At 38.5% G+C, this 24,561-nt stretch overlaps 2 protein-coding genes and 1 long non-coding RNA gene across 6 annotated transcripts in view; all 3 read right to left on the minus strand.

Annotated features, from left to right (window-relative positions):
* Positions 1–339: 339 nt before the first annotated feature.
* Positions 340–4,003, minus strand: zgc:77262 (uncharacterized protein LOC402952 homolog). 2 transcript variants are annotated; one of them, XM_056261963.1, is made up of 2 exons: positions 3,870–4,003; positions 340–2,699 (listed from the first exon to the last, which is right to left on the minus strand). In XM_056261963.1, the coding sequence occupies exon 2, from the start codon at positions 2,616–2,618 to the stop codon at positions 1,623–1,625; it is 996 nt and encodes a 331-aa protein (XP_056117938.1). In that variant the 5' UTR covers positions 2,619–2,699; positions 3,870–4,003; the 3' UTR covers positions 340–1,622. The 2 variants fall into 2 exon arrangements, with proteins under 2 accessions (XP_056117938.1, XP_056117939.1); XM_056261964.1 differs by lacking the exon at positions 3,870–4,003 and adding an exon at positions 3,217–3,238.
* A 2,222-nt stretch (positions 4,004–6,225) lies between these two features.
* Positions 6,226–24,561, minus strand: part of mark2a (MAP/microtubule affinity-regulating kinase 2a) — a 49,371-nt gene continuing 31,035 nt past the window's right edge. Inside the window, exons 8-19 of one of the 3 annotated variants that reach the window (XM_056261971.1) lie at positions 24,285–24,521; positions 24,089–24,208; positions 22,470–22,572; positions 21,672–21,784; positions 21,415–21,535; positions 21,200–21,327; positions 21,023–21,111; positions 17,493–17,630; positions 15,292–15,546; positions 14,482–14,508; positions 10,697–10,732; positions 6,226–7,724 (exon numbers count right to left, since the gene is read on the minus strand). In XM_056261971.1, the coding sequence (XP_056117946.1) occupies positions 7,298–7,724; positions 10,697–10,732; positions 14,482–14,508; positions 15,292–15,546; positions 17,493–17,630; positions 21,023–21,111; positions 21,200–21,327; positions 21,415–21,535; positions 21,672–21,784; positions 22,470–22,572; positions 24,089–24,208; positions 24,285–24,521 (1,794 nt within the window). In that variant the 3' untranslated portion in view covers positions 6,226–7,297. Of the gene's footprint in view, positions 7,725–10,696; positions 10,736–14,481; positions 14,509–15,291; positions 15,547–17,492; positions 17,631–21,022; positions 21,112–21,199; positions 21,328–21,414; positions 21,536–21,671; positions 21,785–22,433; positions 22,573–24,088; positions 24,209–24,284; positions 24,522–24,561 lie in introns of all 3 variants that reach the window. The other 2 variants (XM_056261970.1, XM_056261969.1) reach the window with 2 other exon arrangements.
* On the minus strand, positions 11,419–12,916 carry LOC130095279 (uncharacterized). Its single transcript, XR_008808077.1, has 2 exons — positions 12,841–12,916; positions 11,419–12,205 (listed from the first exon to the last, which is right to left on the minus strand). It is a non-coding gene; the product is annotated as an uncharacterized LOC130095279 (long non-coding RNA).

The raw sequence follows: 24,561 nt of genomic DNA on the forward strand, positions 1-24,561 counted from the left end.
ACTTACTTTTAACTCACCCATCCTGATGAACCACACAAAGCTTCAAGTTATTCAAAACAGAGTATTGAACATTCATTCATCTTGGACAGGGGTAATTTTTGAACAAAAAAAGAAGACAAAAGACTAGAATTTACTGAGGTTTAAATTAATGCATTTGGCCTTTTGTATGAAGGGTTCAAGCGGAAAGTGCAGTTTTAATATGAATCTATTTGGCACTTTACTTCACCCATTAGAGATCAAGTCAAAGGACATTTGTATTATACGAATGATAACGTGACCGAGTGAGACATGAGGTAGAAATTAAAGAGACTCAATTAAAAACGAGTGACATGAAAAGCGTTGCGTCTAAGTCAGTCGAAATTTTATTCAGGCGGCAAGATGACAGCGACTGGTAGAACATGAATCTGTTTTCATAGGGTTAAATCAAAACAAGCATAAGTTTCGAACCTGCTCGAGTGGACAATATGATAAAGAGAGCGGTTTCGGATAAACAGTCGAGAAAACAGGCTTTTTACAAACGTACATTTTAAACAGAAGTGTACGCTAACAATAGGCAAACAGCAGTAGTACAAGTAGGACAGGAAACAATGTTGAGAATTCAGTAATATTTTCAATCACAAGCATTATAATGTGATGCCAAAATAAGTCTCTAATCTTTAAAAACGTTCTCTGAGTCTGCGGAGTCGGCAAATCAGCTATTTGTCTAATACAGCGTGATCTCGAAATACAGTGTAGAATTGATTCAGCGTTGTTTTTAATTTATTAGGCGGTCGGCGGCTGGTCGGTCATTCGTTTCCTTTGACCGATGGTCCTAGGATGCGGCGGCGGATCCGAAAGTTGAGCGGCTGGTGGATGCGATGTGCTCGGTTAGCCGGTAGGATGTGATTGGTTGATCAGTCAGTTAAAGCATACAGCTCCGCCCACAACCACCTCTTTACCCATTTCCTCTCTGTTCCTTCCCACTGGTCTCACTTACATCCAGCATTACTTCTAACAACATAGCAAGTTAATTTGCCAACATAAAGGTAGTCCAGAGCAGAAATTAAAAAAAAAAGAGACAGAATTACTATAATTTAGTTACGAAGACCAATGATGAAAATTCAAAATATCTCCAAATTAACTTGCCCGACTCATGCAAAAGACAATGACAACACTTGAATATTCCTAAATACTAAACAGAAAAAAAACAGGTAAACACGATCAATTTCCTGTTGGGTAGGCTATGCATGTTGAAATATCAATGCAAAAAATATATATATTCAAGCGATCTTTTGTATTTAGTGCATGCCAGAGTAAAATGAACTAAAAATGTGATATGCCAAAAAAAACCCCGAAATTTAAGAAAATACTCAAACCGATATGGCTGGCATATATAGTACAACATAACATGCTATAAAACTCTGAAACAGGTGTATTTAACTTCCTATTTGCCGTTCCTTCATCGGGCGGACGTAAATCTATTAGTTAAATGAGTACAGTATTAGCTGATTAACCCGTTATCTAAAATAGCTACAACGATCACAGAATATTACAAAAAATTCACCCCTAACTCCCTGAAGTTACGCCCCTCTTAGATTACTTGGCTCCTCGATAATAAAAAAGGGACGGACAAACTTCATTGCTTAGTAGCTACGGCTGAAGCCATTGCTGTACTTGTCCTCCAAATAATCATCCTTATCAAAGCCTGAGCCGAGAGAGTAGCGATGATAGTGGGAGGAAGGAGCGGCGGAAGGGGGAGGGGGTGCTGAGCTAGCGCCATTGCGGGCGAAACCACGGGCGAAGCCGGCAGAAGAGGGTGGAGGGGGAGGCGGAGGCAGGAGAGAGCGGCGACCGCCGAGAGGGCTGCGCTCACGGTAGTAGCGCCCGGCGAGAGGAGGTGTGACTGGTCGCTGAGGGGGCGGAAGGCGCCGTTCATATGGATCCCGTTCGTAAAAACGCGGGGATGGGGCAGCGTACGGGTCGTGGCGAGGGCCCCTCTCATACACATCTCGCTCGTAGTAGGCGCGGGGCGGCGGCGGTGGGAGAGGAGGTGGTGGAAGTCGGCCACGAGGCGGATAGTAGTCACGGGGCGGCGGGCGTGGGGGGAGAAAGTGAGGATGGTGTGGGTGAGGTGGATAGTGATGCGGGGGGGGAGGAGGATAATAGTCCTCCTCTCGGCCGTTTCTGGATGGGTTACTGCGGGAGAGGGACACAAAGATCTTTTGGCCCTCCAATTTGGAGTGGTTAAGCTCTGAAATGGCCTCCAGAGCCTCGCTTTCCCTCTGCATGTGAACGAATGCGTAATTCTTCACAATATCGCACTCCACAACCTTGCCAAACGGCTGGAAGAGCTCCTTGATTTTGGCGGCGGTGACGCCTTCAGGAACATTGCCCACGTAGATCTTGGTGGCATTGCGTACCTTGGTGGTGGCATACTCGACGGTGATGCGAGAGCCGTTGACCTCGTGCTTGTGCAAAGCAGAGACGGCCTTTTGCGCCGCCTCTTCCTCATCCATGTGCACGAAGCCATAGTTTTTCAGAATATCACAGTCAGACACAGGGCCATACTTCTCGAACAAAGCACGGAGCTCGTCTTCGGTGGTTGCTGAAGCTACATTGCCAACAAATATCTTCACCATTTTGGACAGGAAAAACAGCAGTGTGTTTTGGAATCAGTCTTTGGTTGATTTGCACGTGCAAAGTCTCAAACAATGAAGTTCCTAAGACAAAAAACAAAGTCATATAAACAGGCAAAAAACAAACTACAGTAACAATAACTTTAGTTCAAGCAAAAATTAGAAATGCAAAAAACAGGAGAAACCACAACTTCCCTGCTGCCATCAAGCATTTTTCCATTGGTATTTATTAACAATTAATGGTCTCACACACTTGAATCATAGGAATACAAGTCGAGATATTATGTACCTACCAATTCTGTTAGGGTTTATATAAATATAGGAATTATTATAACAGAATGTTAAGTTTTTTTAACAATAACGACCGTCTAATTCTACCTTAGTCATCCCATTTATTACATGGATGTTTAAATACATAGATATGAAATGTTAATGAGAGTAAATTAATTGTTTTTTCATGTAGAGTAAAAACCAGAAAGACAGAACACCAGCACAATGCAATTTGCGATGACTGGTTGCCTGCATATTATCATGCTTATAATCACACAGCTACTGATTAAATTAAGAAGTGAAAGAACATGAAGATAAATTGCATAATTACTGCATAGCTCTGTGCTGAATGATACAGTTTAGCTGCCACGCTACAAAAAAATATTTTACCGCTGAACAGCTAAACGCGACTGACCAATCAGAACCAAGTAACTCAGAGCGTGCGTAATATGGGCTAAACGGTTTCACTTTCAGGCTATAACTTATAGAATTAGTCGATTTCAAACACGGTTCACACTCTATTTTTTATCTTGATTATGTGGTCAACGTGAATTTGGCTGAATGGCCGATGAAAACATTGTATCTTTAACCTCTTATTTAGTCAAACTGATCCACTGTATCTCAAATCAAGCGATGACTAAAGCTATCGTGCTAACGCTAGTATATATTAGCACCAGACTAAGGAAGTAACTTAGCTGCAAAAGTCCGATGAGGCAAGACTGTATAGTCTTTACGACCCAGTAACAACCGCAGACAAAAGAATCTCACATTGTAAAATAAGTCAGTGCGATTAAATAACGATATTCTCGGTTCACACGAGGACGACGCTCGGGATAAGAGAGAATATCGGACAACGGAGTGAATACATTTTCTGAAATATGGTCAATTAAACGGTCTTGTCGTACTTCTTACACACTCAACGAGTGAAATACCGAGGAAAACCATTTAAAGTCTCTATTAAGAAGTGCAATCTTTAAAACTCACCTTCAACATGCAACTATATCGAAGACATGAGCTATGCTCACTGATAATGTGTGCTGACGGAATCAGTGCCTCGTTTGAGGTTGGGGGAGGGTCACATGCGCGGTGAGTAAGGCGCCTAGAGTTAGCGCCTCCTACCGATTGACCCCAGTTAGTGAAGGGAAGTCCGACTCATTTCAGCGAACCAGTTCTTTCGAACAGTTCATTTAAAAACTCGCCGCTCAAAATGATTCAAAGACTATTTTACGTAATACGTCATTACATTCTCCCTGACATATCTGCGTGATCCATTACAAGCTGTAAAACGTTGAAACGAGAAATAAAGATTCAAAAAAAGTTTTTAAAAAATCTTTTCAAAACTGATGTAATGCATATTTTTGAGTCATGAACAATCTGTTTAAACCAGTTTTAGTTAACGTTTCAAAGTGTTTAAATTAATTTTTTTTACTGTTTTTATGTCAGGTGGTATAGGCTATATACTGTAGTTGTACCATATGACATGGAAAGTGTACCAACCTACCCATACTTGACACGAGCCGTTTTACCAGTATTTGAGAGATCTACAAACCTTTTCACTTGTATCATGTTTACTGTTATTACCTTGTCAATTCATAATAAAAGAGCCATGTTTGCAGTTCATGTCAGTCCACCCTGACATTTGAGTTCTTAACAGCATTAACACTACCGATCTTTATCAAATGTTTTTTATGAAATATTTCAAACTTAAAGTCCCCGTGAACCGGAAGTTGCAAACGACTTTTCTCCAGTGTTGTGACGTATTTCCGAGAGAAACGGAATACTAAATGAGGCAAAATGGTGGGCGTGGCTTTTTTCCCAACTAGCACCTTGATTGGATCTAGAAAAGTAGGTGTTTTCATTCAGCCTGTATACTGTCAGTTGGAGGGGCGTGATTATGGATGTTAAGAAGACGCCCAAACCGTGAAACCGACGTCATCAGGCAAGGTCCTCCAACGCAGAGGGGAGGGGAAATTTCAGATTTTGATTAAAGAATACGAAGGCAAAAAAATTTTTTTGTGTGGATTGACTTGCATGGATGAATTGTTCACCACAAAACGATCAATTTAGGCAAACAAAGTAAGTATGGTCAATTTTGAATTCATGGGGACTTTAAAATGATGCCATAGTAATTAGTTTTCAGTTGCACCACCTGACATTTTGGGGGTTTAAGATAACAAAATATGTATTATTTAAATGTTCTAAAAACGATTTCAAACTAAATAGGCATTATAGAACAAAGTGATACGTCATGAATTTATCAAATTATTTTAAATAGAAATAATGCACTTGGACACAAAAATATGCACTTCACGTACGTGATTGATTGATTGACCCAATGATGCTTACTAAAGCCGTAAACATATTTGATATTAATCTCAGTAGGCTACATTTTATTTGTAAAATTTCTGCTATTCGTCTACTGGAGTTGAGTAACTTACCTTTCGCCCCTTTACTCGAAAACCGCTCGGACCGATTCAGTGAGATCCGTGAACGAATCGTACGTTTTCTTTTCCGACACGTAATAACGATTCGTTTCACGAAACGGACATCACTATCACAGATGTGCACGTGTCATGTGTTGCATCCGGTGTCATTTTCTCTTTCTTTCCTTCCTCGGATTGTTCAAATCAGTTTACAAACAAAATCCCAATTATTTGAACTACATCCTATAACTTTGGTAATCAAGACCTCATTTTTTCCAGATTTATCATAAAACTTTGCTACTTTTCTATCCCCTTAGAGCACTGTCATTTTCACATTTGATGTATTCGTTCATTCAATCATCTATAAAGATTACTGCATATCAGCTAGGATCAGCATTCCATTAATAAGAGAGACTAAACAATTTACAAATATGGATTAAATCTGCTGCTGGGTTAAGAAAGTCTTTTTTCCTAACATCAAGAAACGTTTTTCAACAAATGAAATGCAAAAGTTGATATTTGGAACAGTATCATAAACCAAGAATAACCGTTAAGGCTATGTTTTAGCATCTGTAATTAACATATTTCATTTAAAATGTAAAGATAATAATCAGATAAATAACATCTGATACTAAAAGTACACTAACTAATTATCTGTTAAGCATTGTATAATGTTAAATATTAATGAAAGTGTTACCCTACCAAAAAAATGGCACTTAAATTAGAGACTAGTTAGTTTCCAAGTGCTCTCAGGTGGAATGTTTTAGAAAGTAAATAGTTTTATTTGTATTGCACGCTCTTTAAATCAATTAAAGAACACAAGCATATTTCAAATGTTGTTTGAAGGTGAAACAAAAGGAAATAAAAACAATACACTAAAATAAAAAGAATATTGTTCATAAACAGTTGAACACAAATCATCCAATGTCTGGTTTATTCGTATAATAATATTAATAATTATCTTCTCAAGAGAAAGGCAACGAAACACAGACTTATTCCAGTGCAGCAGATTGGATCCAACCAGCAAGTCTTAATTACACTACAATCCACCAATAATTACTTAATTGGCCCTTAATTAGTTTCAGATATATAACCCCTGCAATAGAGGAAAAAAAAAAAAAAAAACAAACAACAAAAAACTAATTGTCTGGGCATAGAGTGCTAAGAGGTGATTCACCTCCAGTGCACCGAGGGTTCAAGTCAACACTTTCATTTCAGCTCAAATAAGACACTGTACTGTGATGTAGAAATGGGGCAGAGGTTACAGATTAGCAACCACACCATTGGCTAGATCAGAACCAATCAGAGCATGAGTGAATATGAAAATTCAAATTGTGGCTCTACTGAATGAGCCTGGCCATTTGGGTCTCAATTTTTTTGTTGTACATTCAGAGCATAAATCAACCAATCTCTCCATCTCTGCTCATCACAGCTAACCTGGAATTGGAAGTAAGATCAAGTAATGTGGTTTAGATTACCATTGTTTGTGTTTGGGGATGAACAAGGAATAAGGACCAGGGTATTGGGGGGAGTTAGCTACAGCTTTCCATGACAGTAGCTGGTTTGTAGAAGAAGGAAAAAAAAAGATTCACTGGCAAACAATTCCAGTTTATTAACGCCAACCTCTTCTCGCTCTCTCTTACTCTTTCTGAGGTGACGACAATTGTGAGGTCCAATAAAAACCACAACATTTGAACGAAATTGCCAAAAATAAAGATGACAACACAAGGTATTCGAGGAGGGTGAGAAAGGAACAGAAAACCCAAACCAAGACAGAACACCTCCCCCAAAAAATAAACCCCTTGAAAAATGTCTATATGCACAAATGTCCCCCATGAACTTGTCTTACACCTTTACAGCCTCGAGACTCTTCATTGCTGCCGTAGAGCTCAATACTCCAATGATTTTCCTCACAGTGCCTCCTCATACCCAACATATGGGCTCCAGCCGTTCCTCAAGATCTTTTCACAACAAAAACGATCGACTTCCTCACAGTTTTAGCTCATTGGCAATCTTCGAGGCGATGTTCTTGAAAGCGATGGATGTTCCGGAGATCCTCTTGAAGCGCACCCCATTGAGAGAGAGGCGAGGTAGCTTGCACACCTCCATCTCCCACTGGACGAAGTCGTCGTGCGCAGGGTTGCCCGAAACGCAGAGGAGCATGAAGCGCTCGCGCAACTCGTACTCGCAGCTGTTGGAGTCCAGAACTTTCCGGATCTCCTTCATCATTTCGTTGGGCTCCATGGAGGAGGTGGTCTTCATGCTCCAGGTGAAGCGAAGGGAGCGTGGCTTGGTGTCCTTGGAGGACGAGGGTGTGCTGGACGCAGGAGAAGAGGAAGAAAAGGAGTCCTTGTTTTCGTCACCGGGCAGTCCCTGGGTACCTTTCTCCATCTTGTCTGCTGGGCTCAACATGGGTCTTTGTTGAGAACGATGAGAGGAGAGAGGCACAAACAGGAAAATGAAGGTGAACACGAGGAAGACAAGGAAATGCAAATGATAACAGACAGAAAAAGCTTGGTTGATTCGAGCTGTAACATCTACATAATAGATCTTCTGCTTCAACACATTACAATTTTTAAATCAACATGATGAAATGTTTTTATAAAATCAACACAAAACACCAACATGGTCCCATGGTGAAAGACTACAATGCAGTCAAAATAAAGTCATCCGCTAACTAATCGGACATCTGTAAGGTGCTTGAGGGAGTAAAAAGAAAAAAACTTATGTAAATATAATAAAACACTACATGGGTAGAAGTGTAGACCTATTTTCAAATGCGTGAATTCTTGTTTGTGTATAAAAGAAATGCACTAGTAAAAGTTTGGTGTCGGTAAGATTTTTATACTTTTATCCAGCAAGGATACATTAAATTGTTCAAAGCTGACAAAGACATTAATAATTTTAGAAAAGATTTCTACTTAAAATAAACACCGTTCTTTTGAACTTTCTATTCACCAAAGAATTCTTAAAAACAAAATCACGGTTTCCACAAAACTATTAAGCAGCACAACTGCTTTCAACATTGATAAATGTTTCTTGAGCAGCAAATCAGCATATTGAATGATTTCTGAAGGATCATGTGACACTGAATTTAGAGCAGCCATTACTCTAGTCTTCAGTTTTGCCATCACAGGAATAAATTACATTTTAAAATACATTAAAATAGAAAGCATTTTATTGTTTTAAATTGTTAAAACATTTCATAATGTTACCGTTTCACTGTTTTTGATCAAACAAATGCAGCCTTGGTGAGAATTAGATTTTCAAAAGCATTAAAAAAAAAATCGTACCGACTCTAAACTTTTTAACAGTGGTGTACATTTGATTGTTATAAGTTGCAAGTCATCCAATTATTAAAAAAAAGAACAAAACATTTTAATCTTTAAATGACTCCACGGAACATGAAACATTCTTTTTTTTTTAACTCCGTTAACTCATTAAAGGAGAACTCCGGCGCAAAATGAACCTTTGGTCTAATTACACATTGTTACCTAGTCAACAGTTCTCTGAGATTTGTTTTCATGATTATCGAATGTAAATAGTTTTATCTCTAAAAACAGTTTAGCCTATAAAGCTAGTATAACGCTAGTATATTGGGCATAGTGTAATGACTAGGGATGGGAATCGAGAACCGGTTCTTCTTCAGAACCGGTTCCCAGTGAACCAATTCCTTGGAACCGTTAGTATGCCTGCTTAACGATTCCGCTTATAGGTTCCGCACGTTGCAAATGTGTCATGACGTCACACACGCGCTGCGTTATATTGATTCAGAACGCAACAAACATGGCATCGAGGCAGAAGCGCTCGTTTGGTTATATTTCATGCGAAAAGACGACAATATGTGAGGTGCCGTCTAGGGCTTAAATCAAACTTCATTCACCACACATATGAAACACTTGCATAAACGTATACTAAGTAGTCAAACATACATGTATACTGCTGAATGCTCAAACAAATACATATGAAATGCACAACGACACACCTAAAGTCGCTCACGCATACACGCAAACTCTACACACACAGATGCGCGAAACTCTCCACGCACATACTCATATGAGACGCGAGCACACACAAACTCAAACTCGCGCACATACTCAATGAGAGTATGACGGCGCCTCATAACAATATGGTCACTTGTTGCAACACCTGTAAAATTTCCATTTCGTCAAAGGGGGGGACCTCCAATATGCAGAAACATTTGGCCACACATCATGAACAGACTTTAGTCCCATGAAACTTAAACTGGAATGTCACTGTTTCTGTCACTGCGACTTCACGAACAGGTGAACATGCGCAGGCACACATCACTTTTGAAGTAAAATTGAGGATGCAGTGCATGTAATGCATCAAGATATCGAATTGAACTGAATCGATGACATGATGATTGTAATCGAAACCGAACCGTGAGACCAGTGTAGGTTCACACCCCTAATACGCTGTGCTGTCAGCGAGTTAATAATAATTAACAAACAAATAAGTTATAAGTTCAATAAGTTAATACAAACAAACAAATTTGTACTTATTCCCTCACCCAATGAGAATCGATAAGAGAATCGATAAGGAATCGAATCGATAAGCAATATCGATAATGGAATCGTAATCGTTAAATTCTTATCAATTCCCATCCCTAGTAATGACAAATAAAAATCGCTTGTTAATACCACTAACAAGGCTGAAAATAGACCCACACTAACACGGTAGCATAATGAGGGTCCCTACCTTCAAACCGAAGCATTGAGAACTTTGTCAGTGTCCAGACAGTTTAATAAGAAGATATTTTAAACATACAGTCAACTTCGCGTATACAGGCAGAATCCATCTTTGAAATACAGCCTTTACCAGTCGATCTACGAACGCCGATCCAAGTGCGCTGGTGAGATGTGAACGAGCTATAAGTTGTGATAAGGTGAGCGCGAACAGCAGGCTTGGATCGGCGTTCGTAGATCGACTGGTAAAGGCTGTATTTCAAAGATGGCTTCTGCCTGTATACGCGAAGTTGACTGTATGTTTAAAATATCTTCTTATTAAACTGTCTGGACACTGACAAAGTTCTCAATGCTTCGGTTTGAAGGTAGGGACCCTCATTATGCTACCGTGTTAGTGTGGGGCTATTTTGAGCCTTGTTAGTGGTATTAACAAGCGATTTTTATTTGTCATTCCACTATGCCCAATATACTAGCGTTATACTAGCTTTATAGGCTAAACTGTTTGTAGAGATAAAACTATTTACATTCGATAATCATGAAAACAAATCTCAGATAACGGTTGACTAGGTAACAATGTGTAATTAGACCAAAGGTTCATTTGGCGCCGGAGTTCTCCTTTAAGTAATGATTCAGTGATTTGAGCAGTACACTTTTGGAGATTTTTATTAGTTGTCCTCACCTGCTGGCCTCATCTCGACCCTCTCCCTCATACGGACTCCTCAAAGAAAACCAACAAGTTTAGTCCCTCAATTCAAGTTCTTATTGGTGCTAGCTAAGTATTAGTCCTGTTTATGTAGATTTCATTATCAATAACTTATCATCATCAATATCCTGTTTCAATCAGTAAAATGACAATTTTTTTTAGCAAAAGCCATAAAGAATCTTTTTACAGTCCCTTCACCAACTTCTGGACAAAATTTTCCTTTTAAACTCTGAACCTTAGGAGGATCAACACACACTCGCATAAGCCACTCTGTACTCAGCATAAAAGTGCACAAATGAGCAGACAAGAGCTAGTAGACTAACATAAGGATATACATATCCATATTCAAAATGGACAGAATATCTGATGTGACATAAACGGTCAAAACAAAAACAAAAAAGTGCAAGTTCGGATTTCCTTTGTGTACATTCTGCAGTCTGGTTATGCAAGAGCATCATTTAAAAGAAAACCCAAAGGAATGAAAAATGTTTATTAAAACCCATCTGCAAGATTCAGAGTAGTGCCTAGTGCAAAACTACCAGGAGTCCTCCTAAACTTAAATCCCAAGCTTGTCTGTCAAAAATGAGCTGTAAAAATTAGTATCTGTGGCTAACATTTTATGTAAATCATAGCCCAATAATTTTGTCTACTCGTGTGCATTTCGTACAGCTGAACAAGTGACTTTAGGGAGGTGTGTGTTGAAAGATAAAGTCGGACGGGGAGACCAGCCACCTCCAAAACAGCACAGCACGAGAACGAAGGGACAAAAGCAGCACGTCTGTTTTAGTGCAGCCATATAAGAATAAGCAGTAGACCGTAAGAGGAGAGAAGCAGGAGTCACCCTATACAACCCTCACCATGAAAACACGACTGTCATCCTCCATTTACCCTACCAGGGTCTCTGCAAACCATGAACTTACCCAACCTATTCAAAATCAAATGTCAAGCTTTGGGTGAGTGTTTAGTTCCCATCAACAGAATATAAATCAAAAAGAATTTGGTGCCTAGTACTTCTAATATTTCACATCTGTCTGAGGGGTCTACAAAATGGATAAGAAAAAGGAATTGAACAATTCTTGGTCCACTTACCTAAGCATTGTAATAATCGCATTATACCTTTAACAACAACACTTTATTAATACAATAATAAAAGTATTATTAAAGACACAGTATGTAAGTTTCTCCGCTAGAGGTCGCTTTTTCAAAACAACAACAAAGCCATAGCTTGATGACGTCATGAATGAGCGTGGAATCATGGGAGTTGTCATCCTCACCTCCACAGCCGATGGAAAGCAATCCGACATAACTCGGGCAGAAATCATGTTCATAGGAGGACTGATGTATGTATTAAAGTTTTATTAACGTTACAGTGGTATGAAGCCGGGCAGGGCTGAGAGCCTGGGACATTTTACTTCGCTGTTTTTTTATCGTGCTAATATGCCATTGTCGCTCCTTTTGCTTTGTGGTTTAATTTTCACTTCTTCCCTGAACTTGAACTTTGTTACTGTTACGTGTAATCACTAAAATTCACATCATTTTATTTCATTCTACTAAAACAGCTGTAAGTGCTGAATTACTATTCATACAGGTCACTTTATTTGACGAATTAAAATTGTGGGGTAACGCAGCGCTGTTTTACGTGGTCAAAACTATCATACTAAAATACATTTGAATGTGTTGAAAGTTGTTAACGTTACTCTCTGCATTAGCTTGGTGGCTGGTATGAGACACTGCAGTAAGCCAGATCGATATTAAAATATAATATTAATTAAAAGCTGGATGACTTGAGTTGCTAAATGGTATGCAGTTCATTTTAAAAGATATTGCATGGCAGAGAAAATGCTGTATTACTGTTACTACAAATAAAGCTTTTTCTGATTACGCCATGTTAGCCACTTGACATAGTAGTGTTATCCAAACAGGTGCTCTAGTAAAACACAATATATTAAAGCGTCTTTGGTGTTTCCATGGTTTCTATGGAAGTAAAACCGGAAATCGAGGGTAACACGGATATGACGTCATTGACAGGCGACGCAATGACACGGGCCGTTAAACTGGTTAAAATTGCTGATTTCTTTGGATTTCAACATTGTTGGAAACATTTGGGATAAAGTACGTACACAAGTCAAAATACATAACATTGTTCTAGTGGTTTTGGGATATTTTAATCCAAAAATCGTACATATTGTGTCTTTATGAAGGAACCATTTATAACGACACTAGGTTTTTGAAACACTTTTTGATTTAAACAATTCAGATACTACACTGATTCAAATCTCACAACACTTAAAAGGATAGTTCACCCAAAAATAAGTAATCTACTCGCCCTCAAGTTCTTCCAAACACACAAGAATCTTTAAAACACCAAAGAAGATATTTTTTACTAAACCTGAGAATGTCCACTGAAAGTCCATGCAACCAAAACTTAAGGTTCATAAAGTGAACGTAAAAACTAATCCATGTAAATCAAACGGTTTAAATGCACGTCTTAATCAAGACTATTTTATATGAAGAGATTTGATTTAGGCTTTTATTCATATTTAAACACTGATCAATGCACATAAAATATGGTAAAGCTCAAAAGTATTTGCTTAACGCACAAGAACCAATGAGGTTTGTTCTCGAAAGTCAAGCATATTTGAGCTTCTGAAGAAGCGACAGGGTCTGTTCTTGTGCAGCAAGCACATTTGAGCTTCCCTTTACCATACTCATTCTCCATGTACGCGTATTGAACAATGTCAATGATCAATATATGAATAAAAGTCTAAATTAAATCAGTTCATCATATAACACAAACGTGTCTCTTTAGAAGATTTGGACTAAATTGCTCAATTGAAATCTGTCAAGCTTCATTAAAAATATCTTCATTTGTGTTTTGAAGATGAACTTCAGTACGACATGAGGGTGAGCAAGCTAGAGTTCAAGCAACCCATTTAAATAACAGTTCTCTGTTCATTTTGAGTTGAACACGACAAAACAACTTGCTTTTCACTAAGTCAAGAACACCCGAGTCTATTTTAATGCATCAGTATTTGACATATTCATTCAAATGGATCAGTCCATGAGTCATTTGTTCATAAATCAGACTACAAATGTCACGCTGTATGTTTGTTGTGGACATTGCAATAGAAAGATGTGTTTTGTCTATTTATAGCAGCACCCTGTCTTTCTCTTTCATCACATTAAATTTAGACTGCAAGCTTACAATTTGTTTTACCTAGGCACTGTAGATGTAGCTGTACATTTGAGTATTTTAAGTAGATGTGCAAGAACCATTAACTGAGCTGAGCATCAAAATCATTTAGTTAAGGGTTTTATCAAGTTCAGTCCTCGTCCAATGGTCTAATCAGAAAATCTACAAACACCTGGCAAACTTGGAGAGCGTATCACACTGTCATTTAACTGCATTGTAGGAGTGTAGCCATGTTGCATGATGACAGTACAGACAAGGGCACAGGAAGACCATTCACAAGATCTGCGGAACAATGGTACATGACCGGACTCCATGAGTTCATATGAGAGAGGAACGGGATGTAATGCAAATAAAAGAGGGATGTGTTATTCACCGAGGTAAGACGAGGAAGAAAAGAGGGCTGGCGGAGGAGTGAGTCAGGCAATGAACGCAGAGCATTAGTAAAAAATATAATATGAAAAGATATGCATATGGAACAATAATAAATGTTGACAAGACATCACAGAAGGAATATAGAGCACAGGAAAAAGACATCGTCTTAAAACACAAGGGTAGTGTTATTGCCTACCTTCGGGGAAATCTGAATGAGAGATTTCTACAAAAAAAATTAGAGAAAAAAGGGAAAATAAAGTGTTTCTCACATGTGCATGAACCATTGAAAAAGCTCAATTAAATACTTCCTGTTTGGCTGATAGATGAAAAGTTTTTAAAAAGACTTCTTTATGAAACCAATGAAAGGTTCTTCTGAGCTTTAGTGTTAGCTGGGGGGCACTAAAAAGGGCACCGGTGTTTAAAGTCAGATTAAAGAATGGGAATTGCAATTTATTAAGTTTCAACAGGTCCATTTAGGATCGCTGAAGAAACTGTGAATTGTAAATGCATTGCATGAATGATGGATGTTAGATCAGGGTCAGGTTTGCAGGGTTCCCACACATTTTGGCCAATGTATTTCGAGGACTTTCCAAATCATTTCTGATTACCGGATAAAGATTTTTTTTTTAAATTATAGATTGTTTAAGCGATTAAATTAGCATAACTACAAAAACAGAATAAGATGTAGTGAATCTCCATGACTTTTCTAGGCATGGAAATCACTCCCTGATATTTCTAGGTATTCCCTGACTGTGGGAACCCTGGATTTAATGTTAGTTAACCATCAGTTAGCATCTCTCACACTTAAAACCATCTCTGCTCCAGCAGCCCTTTGTTTCAGAGTTCATGATCATAGCGATAAAAAACAGTGCCAGTCCAAACCATTTCGTCCTGAAAGAGGGGAGCACTGGTGAGAGTAATGAGAATGTGTGCATGTGTATTACTCAACTCAATATTTCGCAATTGCAAGTAACAGTGTCGTCATGTGGACCGATCATAAACTCACCTGCGTACAAATTTGGAAGTAAACTTGCTGAAGATACCCGTCCCGGGACGGCGCACCTGGCTGTTGCCATGGGAAAGGGAGGGGGAGGCAGAGGGGTCGTTGTACGCTGAGGCTTGCTGGTCTCGTGTGGCTCTTTGCTGGCCAGCGTGGAAAGTGCTTCTGCTAGTCACCCCTCTGGGGAAGTTGGTACGGTCAGCCATTGAGGAAATGTTCTGAGCTGAGGGGGACACAACTGGTGCTCTCTGGTTGGCTGTGCTGTTTTTTTTACAAAGAAGTTTGCAAAGGTGAAAAGAGAATCGGTTAATACTTTATTCAACTCCATTTTAGCATCCATTAAAACACGTTAAGGTTAACAGTAAATTTAAGCCACTTGTTTTCAACATGCAGCTTCAATAATCAGGCACTAAAAGAACGAACAGGCCATTTCATTATGCGAACAACTGTAGCTCTTGCTGCCAATGCACTGATGACAGACAAATTATCCTTGTGGAAATGAACCAACATCTAATTTGAGATTGATTTTAAAATGTGATGGAATAAAATCCAAGCATGCACATGCGTGTGAAAGCAAAGTATAATTCCACCATCAGCCCTTTCTCTACCATGTCCAGACATGTGACAATCCAAAGGCTTAAATCACACGAGTACCACATTGGGGTTTTTTATTTTACAAAACCATACAATAGGTAATAGTTAAAGGTAAAGTGTGTAACCTCTGCATCACTATATCATATATTGGTCAATATTATACACAATATCAGCCAATACAATATATTTAACTGCAGTACATTTGACCTATTTTTACATTTAGATTATATAGTAATCCAATGCTCCCTTAAAGTTTAACTTTAACTTAAAGTAAACAATTAGAATTTAATAACAGTTAAATGTAATCTTCAGAAAATTTCAAATGAATACCTTTTTCATAGTGTTACAATGCTGTGATTAAAAAATGTACTTGTAGCATCATACATCACAACAGATTAAAGTTTGGGGTCAATAATATATATTTTTTAATTAATAAAAACTTATTTATGCATTAATTTATCAAAAGTGACTAAAGACATTTATGATGTTTTAAAAGATTTCCATTTCAAAACGTTGCTGCTCTTTTGAACTTTGTATTCAAATAATCTTGAATTACAATTACAATAAAAAAAGAATTCTACAAAAACATTTGTTTTCAACTGTGATAAGTTTTCTTGAGTAGCAAATCAGCATATTAGAATGATTTCTGAAGGATCATGTGATACTGAAGACTGGAGTAATGATGCTGAAAATTCAGCTTTGCCAACACAAGAATAAATTACATTTTAAAATATTAAAACAGAAAACAGTTATTTTAAATTGTAATAATATTCACAATATTACTGTTCTACTGTATTTTTCAAAGGTATTCAATGATAGTTCTTATCGGTATTGAACAGAATTTTTATATCAATAAATCCCATGTGTTCAGAGTACAACGGTATTTAAAATTTTCAAGGAAAATCTACAAATGCTCAACTTAGTCTATCCACATTAAACTGGGAACAAGTATTTTAACACAGAAAAAAAAATTACACACATCACCCTTAAGAGTTATGCAGCTATTACCAACAAATAACAAAACTCAAACAACAACAAAAAACTCTTTACGGAGGAAAACAAAACCCTTTTAGCATGCATACAACTGTCTGTGACCGTTCCAAAATGGAACATGCAGTGAGACAGGTTTTAGAGGATATTAGTGCACTGTCTAGTTTATCTGCAGAAAAGAAGGGGTGGAGAAGGATGGGCCAGCAGACCTAAAGACACCAAGCAATGCGACAATAATACATGCATTACATGCATAAGTGAAGGAGGATCTTGCATGAAAAGACAGACATCTAGTTAAAGCATGCATGTGAATTATGGGTTAGAAAGGAATGAGCTGGCAAGTATGTGACGTGGACAACGTGTGTTTAGATGGAGGGGAAAGTGGGATGGCGAGTGAGACGGTTTTATTATTGTGGACAACGAGTGAGAGAAAAGTAGACAGGGTTTAATAAAAATGTTCAGGGGCTTCCCATCTCTTTGCTTGACGAATTCAGTCTGCGGATCTCATGTATTCCAAAACTCAAAAAAAAAGAAAAAAAAAAGAAATCATACGACTTTACTCGTCACTAGGTCTTGATGTCGAATCCCCCTTCGGAATAGTTTGGAGTTTGGCTGCCACTTGCCTGGGGCGATGTGCATGGAGGTCTGGGGGGCTGGGGTGGGCGGAGGTGGACAAGGACTTGTGGTGGCGGGTGCGGGATGAGGCGGCGAGCACCGCGGCCGCTGAGGCGGTGGAGGTGCGGGACCCTGGAGTGTTCAGGCTGGGGGAAAGATGAATAACAGCCCCCACGTACGAACATCCCCACGTACAGAGTGGAGGGAGGTATGGGTGAGGTTATAAAGCAGATTCAGCAAAGATGGGATGAGGGTTGAGAAAGTGATGGAATTAGACAAAAGCACACACACACCAGGAGATAAAAATACAACACTGCGTTACGATAATGCAGGTTTGGGCTCTGTTTTATTCTATTTTTAGATCTATACAGATCAAAGCTAGTCAAAGTTGGATCAAACTTGCATTATCAGTGGAAAGCTCGCTCTGTCTCTGTTCATCGAGTGGGAATTTGAAATGAGATGCAGTGATGATGATCAGAAGCGTCTGACAGAATAAGCCTCATGGGGCATGATGTGCTTTTAAAAGCTACTCACATAAACTCAATTTACGTATTTTTATTTGCTTCTCTGCAACTGACCTTGCGCACACATATAAAACTTTCGGCGTCAGCATTCTTGACTGTGCTGCCGCTTGTCACCTCAAGCTAAATTAAACATCCATATAACAAGGCTGCTGTTTTCGGTTTCTCACATCTCTTCTCTCGGTAACCTGATTATTTGGGTCAGGCAAAAATCACTAATTCCAGATTAAGGGATGAGATTGACTACATACCAATCAGTGGTAATACGCCAGTGTGTCTCAGTATTTGCAGTGAAATTCAGTAGGTCGACGTACCAATGCGTTGCAATGTACTCAAACTAGGCAATGTAATATTTTAGAGCAGAGCAAAACATAAATTAAAAAAATATATTTCTACGAATTTTCAATAAATTTAATGATTTCTTTCTCTATTCTACTCCATTACTGGAATGTAAACATCAATTAAAAAATGTCTCAGTATTTCTGGGTTTTACATGACTGTGGGAACCGTGACATTAACATAAATTCAATTGTAATTCTGTACACAAGCTGTCAATAAATTCCAAGTAGGTAGTCAAATTCAAAGTATGTAGTCAATAAATTCTGAGTAATAAGTAGTTTTCTCTTTTCAATCTGCTAAATATGAACATAATAAGCAGCATGTCTCGATACAATAATGAAACAGATCAGACTTTTTTAATTTCAGTATCAATTTGGTAAAATACATCTCTAGTCTGCAGTGCTCTGACTGCTGGAATCCACCACAGTAGATATTTATGGGAACCATTAGAGAGTGGTGGTTTACAACATAGGCTTTATCGACAGCATCTGTGGCACTCTGTTGATTACCACAGACAACAATTCTCACTTGGGTCTGAGTGTGTAAAAAATTAACTAATGGAGTTACAATAGTTGGCATGCTGCCCAGAGGGTTTAAGAGGATGTGCAGCTTATATTTCTGTAAAAAGCACTTACATTGTCTGCTTGAACTGTACAGTTATCCAAATCATTTTTCTAGGTGGATGGAAATCTAGTTATCAACATAATTCCAGTGGGAGGAGCAAAACTTGCGTGTTTACTGAGAGAAAGTAACCAGATTTACTGTTTAGTTGGTCATATTATGGATTGAAAGATATAAGGATGTAACTTTAGACAAGCAGGGTCTGTAAGAGATTCTTCTAAGACACCAGTCTTATGCTAACATACTACAGTTTAAGCTTGGGGTCAGTAAGATAAAAAAAAGAAAAAAAGTAATATCAATAATTTATTTATAAATTGATCAAGCATCAGTAAAGACATTTATAATATAAATAAAAAAAATTCTATCCAACGAAACCTAAAGAAAAATGCATCAAGGTTTCTACACGTATTAACCAGCACAACTGTTTTAAATTTTAGTAAACGTTTCTTGTGAAACAAATCAGCATATTAGAATGATTTCTGAAGGATCGTGTAACATTTAAGACTGGAGTAGTGATGCTGAAAATTCAGCTTTGCCATAACTTGAATAAATTGCAGAAAGTAGGTCATTTTAAACTGATAATATTTCACAATATTAACAATGTTTTAGTGTATATGACTCACCCTCATGTCGTTCCAAGCCCGTAAGACCTCCGTTCATCTTCGGAACACAGTTTAAGATATTTTAGATTTAGTCCGAGAGCTTTCTGTCCCTCCATTGAAAATGTATGTACGGTATACTGTCCTTGTCCAGAAAGGAAATAAAGACATCAAAGTAGTCCATGTGACATCAGTGGGTTAGTTAGAATGTTTTAAAGCATCAAAAATACATTTTGGTCCAAAAATAACAAAAACTACGACTTTATTCAGCATTGTATTGTCTTCCGTTTCTGTTGTGGATCCGCGTTCAGTGACGCTGATGACGTAAGACGCTGCTGACGTGTGTCTGGTGCGCCCGAGCTTCGTTTACAGTCTGAGGGAGACGCACGCTGTAAACAAAACAATCTTCACAAACATGTCTAAGGATTTCGACACAGGAAGACTTGCATTTTTTTGCCCAGGCATATTTATTTTAACCTGAATACACGGACACACCAGATAACAGCAGCGTCTTGCGTCACTGCGGACTCGTGAACGCGGATTGACAACAGAACCGGAAGACTATATAATGCTGAATAAAGTCGTAGTTTTTGTTATTTTTGGACCAAAATGTATTTTTGATGCTTCAAAACATTCTAACTAACCCACTGATGTCACATGGACTACTTTGATGATGTCTGTATTTCCTTTCTGGACAAGGACAGTATACCGTACATACATTTTCAATGGAGGGACAGAAAGCTCTCGGACTAAATCTAAAATATCTTAAACTGTGTTCCGAAGATGAACGGACGTCTTACGGGCTTGGAACGACATGAGGGTGAGTCATTAATGACATAATTTTCATTTTTGGGTGAACTAGACCTTTAATAATATATATAAAAAAAAATCATAGTGGCCACAAACCTATTAACATATGAGTTATGGTTATACACTTATTATTGAGATAATTTATGCATTGATTAATTTTAAGTGTATAGCTTTAAGAGTTTCCCTGAATGACGAGTCAAACTTATTGCTTGTGCTAATCACTAGCATGCCGTTAATAGACATTAAGTTAAAAATAACCTGGAATATTATTTTATTGTATTAAAAAGGAACCCAAGCTGTCAAGCCGTTTTAATAATTACTCTTTTAATCTTTGGACTAATTCTAAGTTTCCGAAGGCGTCGCAAATCTAGCTGAACAGATTTCAGCTTCGTGCAGCGCTCAAATGTGTGCAATTGTCAATGTGTGAATGTATGTGTGTGCATAACAGGATTATGTTTCCCATGCTGGCAGGGCAACAGCCTGATAGAATGAGTCGAGAGCAGAGAAGCTTTCCAAATCTAAATATACACATACGCGCATACACTACTTTTAACACCAGTCCACTTTGCAGAAATGAGTTTGATAGGCTCTTCCACGTGATCCGTGGCTGGAAAGGAAGACTGTGCATAAAGAGGAATGTGGCAGTACCTGTCCTTGCCGTTCTGTACACCCAGAGTGGCTCGCTCAGTGATTGGAGAGTTCCTGCTGCGACTGGTGCCTGAGGATAGGATGCTGTTCTATACGGCACAAGGAGAGCAGACAGAAATCAGTGACGTGACCTCACAACCCGGTTGCCTATCACTCCTCAGGGGGCTCTGTACTTACAGTGGAAGGGGTAGGAGTTTTCTTATGGTCTCCGGAGATCAGCGGGCTGGGAGGGACTTTACTGGAGCTGCTTGAACTGGCGATGTGCTTACTGTCGCCCTGAGGTCGCTTGGTGGAAACAGAGGAGCCTGTGGTAGAAAAAGAAAATGTTTGAGATCTACAAACCAAGAGAGCCAATGTTTATTGTAGCTAATGACCAGCGGAATGATGCTTACTTTGGTCTGTGGATCTGCGGGACTTCTGATTGGAGGTGCTGCGTTGTCCCTTCTGAGAAGGTGAATAGGCGTTGTTTGTGAGGTCAGTGCTTAGGCGGTGCTTTATTGATAGTTCATCCAGCTAGGAGGGAGAGATAAAAAAAGGGTATCAAGATAACAAGCATTTAACATTTATGTGCTCATCGCTTCAAATCTGTATAAATTGCCACCCTACAAATTACATGTAAAACATACATAAGATATTTAGAGTAACATACCTCTGAGTTCCTATAGTCCAGTAATAAGTAAGTTGCCATGACATCATTGTATTTTTGGTTGATAAGGGAGTCTTGTATCTCCTCTAAAGAGTATCCCATTCGTAGCATAATATCTAAGGACACAGACCAAAGGGTTAAATAAGTAGGAAAAAACAGCTTACAAGTTTCACAACATGCTGAGTTAGTTTTATATATATTTTTCCTGAAGCATAACTTCTTGTCATGATGTGCATTCTGAGTTGTATTGGATGTTTGGGTGGGTGATTTATTACTGGATGAAAGCCATAAGAGCCCATCACCTATGTCCCAATATTCTGGTCACTATATATGGCTGAGATTCCTTCAAAAATGCAATCCACTATTCAAAAAAGTATGACTGCTTAGAAATGCAATATAATTTAGGGTATCATTTATGTCTGCAGTACAAATGGTGAATATTTGTTAATACCAAATTGTATAAGTATATTACAAGTAAAACAACTAAATGTATTGATTTAAAAAAAAATTCTATCAAAATAAACAATAATCATGCAAACCATTTTCAAACACAAACCATAAAGAGACGAGAAAACAGGAAATTTGAAAGCGTTAGAAAGCAGGAAAATCATCAATCATTGCTTTAACTCACAAATAAAGATGCTCAGATGAGCTGCTGTAAGAAATTTAGATCCAGTCCCATCACCAAGATTTATTACCCAATCATAACCCATCTCTGTCTCAAATCCCACCCACCACCAAAGCCCCGGGCCACGTCTGCCCCACCTCTCTTCCAACCCGCTGCACTGATGGAGTCCTGACCTGTCCTCTTAGGGTCCTTGTAGTCAGGTTGGGGTTCAATGTAGGGCTTCATCTCTTCATCCTCATGGCCCACGTTCATCCATCGGTCCTTCATGATCTGCTGCTGAGTGCAAGCAGAAAGAAAGGGTACAAAAGTGAAGACATCATATTAGGTGGGGAGTAACGTAATGCAAAAAGAGTTGGCTTTTATCAAGGGGATGCACAGATAGTCAACTGAGGGCAGCACTTCAAAATCACACCCCACAGTGCTGAAACGCTGAATCACTCCATCAAAAACATATGTATGCATATATCTGATGCATTATGCACACAAAAATAGCAAAAGCTGGCTAAAAATCACCAGACCTGATCGGCTGGCTTTTATGAAATTTCCAGGAATCAAGGTTTAAATCAGTCCATTGTGTTTTTACCAGGTAGCCGCACAAGAACAACTGGATTTACCACAGTTTGAGAGGTTCATAGGTATTTAATCTTACATACTATATTTAAAAGGCTCATTCATAAACGGTATTTTATGTATATACAATGTGCACTTTTTTATTTATTTTTTTATTTATTATTTTTATAAATTATTTTCACAATGTTTTCGCATATGGACAAAGTTACAATCTGATCGGAAATTATGCATAATATTAAAATATTCTGTTCAAGAACTTTTCTTTGTCATGTCTCATTTGGTTTATTCATTTGGTAATGGTTTATTATTTTACATTTTGTTTTGTTTATTAGTTTTAAACAAAGTAATTCATTTTTGATAGACTTTCATATTTTAAGATTGAAAGTCTAGGGCAAGGGTAAAACAATAAAAACCTATACAAAATCTGTTTTAATAAAAAATCAATCCCTAAGAAACACAAATATATTCTTGCTCAGAATAAGCTGCAACGTAGACCGTAGGGCTGTCACTTTACGTTCGAAAACCGATTGCACAATCGTTCGGACCAACCAACACAAGTATCGAAAACGAAAATAGGGAATCGATTTTAACGGCCTTCTCTCGGAGCGCGTCCAGCTCGTCACGACACGCCCGCAGCGAACGCGCGTCACACAGCAACTGCAGGCTCTGACAAACACACATACAAACTATACTATACTTCTGCATAATTTTTACAACAAAAATGTGAATTCTGCCGGTATTCAGACAGTCTCATGCATACAGATACAGATCGGCCTACAATTGCCTACGTAGGCGAAATTTGTAAATTTCTAACCGTAAACACAGCCATGTCGAAGCCTGCAGTAATGTTTTTCATTGATGTTATGGCAGTCCACTCTGCTAATTGTTTTTCGAGAATCTTGCACTCCTGTTTGTCATTGTGCACGAAACTTCATGCCAATAAATCATAAGAAATATTGCTGACTTGTGCGCGTCTCAAGCGCACTCTTTACGCTCGTCCTAACGCCTGTTAGTTGTCCGTGGATTTGCCTATATTTGGCGTTGAAAATGGAAACGTCTTTAGACATGGAAAATCGATTTTACAATCGATTCAATTATCATTTATGTCTCAAAAATCAATCAGGATTTTTTCACAAAAGTGACAGCCCTAGTAGACCGGACTCTACACCAATAGTTAAAAGTTAAGACACAAGATTGTATAAGTATTTACGCCTGTACAAACCTCAAGGCTCCCTCTCTTGGTTGGGTTGAGTATGAGGAATTTCTTCAGTAAGTTCTCACAGTCGGTCGACATATAGAAGGGAATCCTGTACTTGCCCCTCAAAACGCGTTCTCGCAGCTCCTAAGAACACCAGAACACAAATATTCAGAATATAATGCAAAGCTGTTGACCTTTACTCCCATTTCTCTGTGCTCACCTTTAGGTTCTGTCCATCGAACGGCAAAGAGCCACTGACCAGTGTATACAGTATGACCCCAAGACTCCAGACATCCACCTCAGGCCCGTCGTACTTCTTCCCCTGAAAGAGCTCGGGTGCAGCATATGGAGGGCTGCCACAAAAAGTATCCAGCTTGTTTCCCAGTGTGAACTCGTTACTAAAGCCAAAATCTGCAATTTTTATATTCATGTCTGCATCCAGGAGCAGGTTTTCTGCCTGTAAGCAAGGGAGGATCTTTAGCGATTATGTATTTAGA

Source organism: Rhinichthys klamathensis, unplaced genomic scaffold (genome assembly GCF_029890125.1).
Source record: "Rhinichthys klamathensis goyatoka isolate OS25496 unplaced genomic scaffold, OSU_Roscu_1.1 h1tg000191l_1, whole genome shotgun sequence".
Taxonomy (NCBI): domain Eukaryota; kingdom Metazoa; phylum Chordata; class Actinopteri; order Cypriniformes; family Leuciscidae; genus Rhinichthys; species Rhinichthys klamathensis.